The sequence below is a fragment of the Hylobates moloch genome, unplaced genomic scaffold, assembly GCF_009828535.3.
Source record: "Hylobates moloch isolate HMO894 unplaced genomic scaffold, HMol_V3 SCAFFOLD_18, whole genome shotgun sequence".
NCBI classification, from domain to species: Eukaryota; Metazoa; Chordata; class Mammalia; order Primates; family Hylobatidae; genus Hylobates; species Hylobates moloch.
Window position 1 is genome coordinate 58,903,019 of NW_026652293.1, and position 5,799 is coordinate 58,908,817.

The 5,799-nt window shown below is 54.8% G+C and overlaps 1 protein-coding gene across 2 annotated transcripts; it reads right to left on the minus strand.

Annotated features, from left to right (window-relative positions):
• Positions 1–846: 846 nt before the first annotated feature.
• Positions 847–5,550, minus strand: LEFTY2 (left-right determination factor 2). 2 transcript variants are annotated; one of them, XM_032136611.2, is made up of 5 exons: positions 5,221–5,550; positions 4,306–4,334; positions 4,088–4,203; positions 3,693–3,932; positions 847–2,047 (listed from the first exon to the last, which is right to left on the minus strand). In XM_032136611.2, exons 1-5 carry the CDS (start codon positions 5,468–5,470, stop codon positions 1,684–1,686), a joined length of 999 nt encoding a protein of 332 aa, XP_031992502.1. In that variant the 5' UTR covers positions 5,471–5,550; the 3' UTR covers positions 847–1,683. The 2 variants fall into 2 exon arrangements, with proteins under 2 accessions (XP_031992502.1, XP_031992501.1); XM_032136610.1 differs by having other exon boundaries at positions 4,088–4,334.
• Positions 5,551–5,799: the final 249 nt, after the last annotated feature.

Here is a 5,799-nt window from a genome sequence, read left to right on the forward strand (position 1 = left end):
CCCGTCTCTACTAAAAAAATACCAAGGGCCGGGCACGGTGGCTCACGCCTGTAATCCCAGCACTTTGGGAGGCCGAGGCAGGCAAATCACGAGATCAGGAGTTCCAGACCAGCCTGGCCAATACGGTGAAACCCCGTCTCTACTAAAAATACAAAAAATTAGCCAAGCATGGTGGTGGGCGCCTGTAATCCCAGCTACTTGGGAGGCTGAGGCAGGAGAATCGCTTGAACCCGGGAGGTGGAGGCTGCAGTGAGCTGAGATCACGCTACTGCACTCCAGCCCAAGTGACAGTGCGAGACTCATCTCAACAACAACAAAACCCAAAAAATTAGCCGGCCATGGTGGCGCACGCCTGTATTCCCAGCTACTCGGAAGCCTGAGGCAGGAGAACCCAGGAGGAGGAGGCTGCAGTGAGCCGAGATCGTGCCACTGCACTCCAGCCTGGGCAACAGAATGAGACTCCGTCTCAAAAAAAAAAAAAAAAATTAGCTGGGCATGGTGGCACATGCCTGTAATTCGGGAGGCTGAGTTTGTGGTGAGCCATGATCGTGCCACTGCATTCCAGCCTGGGTGACAGAGGCAGACTCTGTCTCAAAAAAAAAAAAAGAGGCTGCAGTGCTTGCTTTGACAGCACATAAACTAAAGAGGAGGCATGTGTGAGTGATTGTTTAATGTTTTTGGAATGAGAGTTGTGTGAGAAAATAGAAATATCATAAATGAAAGCCTCATCTAAATTTAGCTATTATAGTCTTCAGTGTCCCCTAGAGGTTGGGGGTCCTTTCTTCAGATCATTATGTTGCTTTCATTCCCCATTATTGCTCCTGGAAATTAAAAACAGACACAGAGTGAAACATCACTTTTTATTTCTTCAGAGTATCTACATTCAATTGCTTTGGCTAAATTAACAAAAAACACACAAATACATGTGGTTTCTGGTGACAAGTTCTCTAAGACAGTGTGGGAAATTACCTAAATACGCACAGGCAAGGCTCAGTCTCCAGAGGGGTGGGCAGGGGTAGGTAGGGGCTGTCTGATCCCCAGGGCAATGAAGTTCTTAGAGCTGAAGCCCAGCTCCTCCTTTTTAAGAGGAAATGACGACCCAAAGCCTTCTCCGTTTGTTTGAGATCCTAGCTTGTGGCCCTGTCAGAATCAGAATCCAGGCATCCCAATTCCCTGTCCACTGCCCCCAGCCTGAAGCCCTTCATCCTTCCTCTTAGCACCCTCTCAGGGGAACAGGGGCCTAGGTATGTTTACAAAAGTCCAGAATGGGTCAGTATTTGGGGGAAATAGAGATTTGAAGGTTTTAATTCCTCATATAATAGAGCAATTCAGTTCTGTTTCCCCAGTTCTAATCATAGGGTATTATTGTTCCAGACTCAGTCAGGAAATTGCCAGAGAACAGAAATTCCCAGCTGAAAATTTGTGCATTGCTCAGCCGTATCTTGTAATCAGCATGCCACATTTCCTACTACAGCTCAGCATCTGAGCTGCATTATTTACTCACGTAAGTGCTTAGGATGGGTGATGGACAGGAAAGACAGGAAATGGAAGGACACAGGGCGAAGGTCATACAGGAGCACTAAATTGGGATGGGGTAACTTGCTAAGTATAAAGTTAAGACCTACATTAAGACCACTTCTATGCACACGTTCAGTTAGAGGGCTCAATGGATACACCAGGCGCCTATGGCTGGAGCCTCCTTGGCACGAGCGCCCCATCCGAGGCACAGCTGCACTTCTGCACCCTCATGTTGGGCAGGCTGACCACCTGGGGCCTGGTCCTGCCTCCCTCCTTGATGCTGACGATCATGGGCAGTGAGGCGGTCTCCGAGGCAATGCACTGTCGAGGCCCCAGAAATGGCCAATTGAAGGCCAGGGCCTCCGAAGGCTGCTGGCAGGTGCCCACACACTCATAAGCCAGGAAGCCCGGGGGCTCCAGCACCCAGTTCTCGGCCCACTTCATCCCCTGCAGGTCAATATACATCTCCTGGCGGCAGCAGCGGGTGCCCTCAGTCACTGGTGCTTCAGGGTCACAGTCGCCCTGAGCTCTGTGTGGGCAAAGAGAGGCAAGGTCAGAGGTCATCTGGAAAGGCTGAGGTCAGAAGGCCTGGGACACAGCTTAGTGGGCACCTGGGAGGGAGATTTATGACCCAGCTCTCACTCTGTTCTAAAAGCTGGATATTTGTGAGAAGATGAATGAAAAAACATATCTGAAACATAAATAATAAATCAGCTACTATTAATTAGAGGTCTTCTAATAGGCCAGACAATGAACTAGGTACTTCACATGTATTATCTCAGGTGATGTCTGCATTTCATCCTCAGGTGGGTTCCAGCATTAACCCCATTCCACCTGAGGCCACTGACACCCAGAGGTGTTTGGTGATGGCCCAGAGGACCTGCAGTCAGTGGAAGGCAGAGCTAGATGGAGGCCAGGCCAACTGGTTCCAAGGCCTCTTCTTAACCACTGTGCTACACAGCCACCATCTGCTCCAGAGAGTTAACTTGTCCATGAGGAAGGAATTCATCAAAGCAGGAGGGAAGCTCATCGCCCCTAGTAACAGCTAAAGCTAGGATTTTCCAAGATTTAATCACGGAGAAGGGTAAAGTGAAAGTAGATGATTACAATCACGTGTATATGAGTCAATGGCAACATAAAAATCCATTGAAAATTATCAAAGATATTTTTAAATAAAATGAATCATATAATTTCTTTTTTTCTTTCTTTCTCTTTTTCTTTTCTTTCTTTCTTTCTTTTTGTTTTGCCCAGGTTAGTGCAATTTGTGATTTGGTCATGTACCTCTGCCTCCAGGTTCAACGATCCTCATACCACCTGCCACCACGCCCAGCTAATTTTTATATTTTTAGTAGAGATGGGGTTTCACCATGTTGGCCAGGCTGGGCTGGAACTCCTGACCTCAGGTGATCCGCTGGCCTCAGCTCCCAAAGTGCTGGGATTACAGGTGTGAGCCACCATACTTGGCCTTACAATTTTTTTTTTTGTCATTTCTTTTAAACTTTTTAAAAAATTTTTTTAAGGATAGGATTTCACTGTATGGCGGAGGCTGGCGTCAAACTGCTGGCTTTAAGCAGTCCTCGACCTCAGCCTCCCAAAGTGTTGGGATTACAGGTGTGAGCCACTGTGCCTGGCCTGAATAATACAATTTCTTTTTCTTTTCTTTTCTTTCTTTCTTTCTTTCTTTTTTTTTTTTTTTTTGAGACGGAATCACGCTCTGTCCCCCAGGCTGGATGGAGTGCAGTGGTGTGATCTCGGCCCACTGCAACCTCCACCTCCTGGGTTCAAGCGATTTTCCTGCTTCAGCCTCCTGAGTAGCTGGGATTACAGGCGCGCGCCACCACGCCTGGCTAATTTTTGTGTTTTTGGTAGACACGGGGTTTCACCATGTTGGTCAGGCTGGTCTCAAACTCCTGACCTTGTGATCCAGCCTGCCTCGGCCTCCCAAAGTGCTAGGATTACAGGCCTGAGTCACCACGCCTGGCCAATAATACAATTTCTGCCATTAGAAACCCTGACATGTAGTGGGCAATCGCTGGCATCCTGGGACAGTCCGCACCGCGCTCTCCCCACCCCCTCGCCCACCGCCACCATCCGGTCCCCCAGACAGTCCTGGGGACGGGGGTCTAGACCACTCAGTGGCTGCTTGTCTCTGGTCTGCCCAGTCCCGCACCTACCCATAGTCCCCAAGGTCCAGGGTGTGCAGCTCCAGCTGGGGCTCCCCAAGCCCGGCTGGCGCCCCCTGCGAGGCAAAGCGGACCAGCTTGTGGGCGCCTGACGCCAGCGGGCCCAGATGCTCCCTCTGCACCGACACCTGTAGCAGCAGCGGCTGTCGGGGCCGGCTCAGCTGCTGCCAGAAGTTCACGGCCTCGGTCACGTCGAAGGCCTTCCAGCCGCTCTCGTGGACGGACACCAGCCTGAGACATGACACACACGACACGGAGACCCAGTGCCGCGTGAGGGCGGGGACCGGGACAGGCCCCGAGGACCCCGCGCCGCCCCCCACGTCCCCGCCCCCAAGCCGGGCCGAGCAGCCCCCTCCCCCTGCCCTGCGCACCCGCGCGACGCCCACCTGGAGTCGATGAGGGAGGTGCGGTTGGAGCCGTCGTCGCGGACGCGCAACCACTCGACGGTCACCCGGGCCCGGGCGCTGCGCGGGGACAGCCGCCCGTGCCTGTGCAGCGCGGCCTTGGGGACCGGCTCCTGGAAGAGCCGCAGCACGGCCTGCACCAGCTCGCTATTGGGCGGCAGCCGCTGCTCCATGCTGAACACCAGCAGGTGCGTGCTGGCCTCTGACGCCAGGAACCTGCCGGCCACCTCTGGGGACAAGAGCAGGGTCAGCAGGGCCTCCCCCGACTCCAGCGGAGCTCTGAGGATGGCAGGGCCACTGAGCTGGCAGCCAGGCCAGGAGACACCGGCCCTGTTCTATCTCTGGGGCAAACCCAGTTTACAAATCTCCCTTGGATCTGGGCCTTGTTTAGTAACAATTTCCATCCAGCAGGCAGGGGCGCCTGTGGGACCCTGGCTAGCAAGTTTGCCTCAGCTGAGATGCTGGGAGCAGAATCCTCACCCAGGTGCCTGGCATTGGGTCTAACTCTGGGCACTGAGGAGCTAGGGAGGCGAGAGGCTGCAGGAGGATTCAGGCCCAGCTGCACCCCTGACAGCCAGGTATAACCCAGGTTGTCTGCTTAGGTATTTTTCAGTTATCCAAACATGCTTCTATCCGCAAGGACTCGCTTTGATGTTCACCATGCTGGGAGATGGCTAGGACATAGTCATACTCCCCTTCCAGATGAGCACATGGTGGAGAGAGGATTTTAAAGCCATTTACTCAAGGTCAGGCTCAGACCAGAGGGGCAGTGTGAAAACACACTCTGGGAGTCCAGCCGCACCAAGTGCCTTGAGGCACACACTCGCCTGCTCCCCAGCTCTACTTTCTTTCCTCTACCCTTCACTTCTCTGATGCCTTGGCTTTTCCAGCAGGTCTAGCCTGGTGCACCTCCCCTGGGCTAGAGGGGGGCCCTCAGTGCACAGCTGGAGACCCTGGGCCCAGGCCCAGCCCCTCCTCACTGCTCCTTGGAACGTGGCCCTCACACAGCCTCCCAGAGTCCCAAAAGGCCAGGGGCCCTTTGACACCGCCAGAGTGGGCACAACCGGCCTGCCCCCGACCATGGGACCAGGGGCAGCAGGGAGGGAGGGCCTCACCTCGGAAGCTCTGGCTGAACCTCTTCCCGCGGGAGCGGTCCCCGTGGCTGCGCCGCAGCAGGGCCACATACTGGGCCCTCACATGGTCGGGGATGACCAGCTTCTCCATGTCGGCTCTGTCCAGTACAGGCACCTCGCTGAGCTGCAGCTGCCGCAGCAGGCTGCCCAGGAGCTGCTCCCCGGTCAGGGCCGCCCCGGGGCTGGCCAGGGGCAGCACCCAGAGTGCCCAGCAGAGCCACAGGGGCCGCATGGTGCTGCCCTGGAGGGGCAGGAGGCAGAGTGGGGCTGTCCTCTAAGGAGGTTGAAGGAGGGTCTCAGGCAGCTGGGTGTGCTGAGAGCCAGGCTGGACCAGCTTTATAGCTGGCCCTGGGCTGGCCTGGGGTGAAGGGAAGAGGGAGGGAGGGAGGGAGAGAGGGAGGGAGGGAGGTCACACCCCTGGGACCTCCTGGGAGCTCACAGCCAGACAGGTCCCTGAGCCTGGAGGAGGGGGCTGTCTAGAAAGGACAGGGCTGTCTGGATGCCACCCACGCCTGGAGCCTCTGGCTGTGCTGTCAGCAGCTTGACAACATTTTTAGTGTC

Bases quoted from the DNA above. Each gene is read 5' to 3' on its own strand.
- LEFTY2 (XM_032136610.1), bottom strand. From the start codon at position 5,470: ATGCGGCCCCTGTGGCTCTGCTGGGCACTCTGGGTGCTGCCCCTGGCC. The intron at 4,335-5,220 runs GTGAGGCCCTCC...TCTTGTCCCCAG, and splicing joins GTTCAGCCAGAGCTTCCGAG to AGGTGGCCGGCAGGTTCCTG. The intron at 2,048-3,692 runs GTAGGTGCGGGA...TTGCCCACACAG, and splicing joins CTGGACCTTGGGGACTATGG to AGCTCAGGGCGACTGTGACC.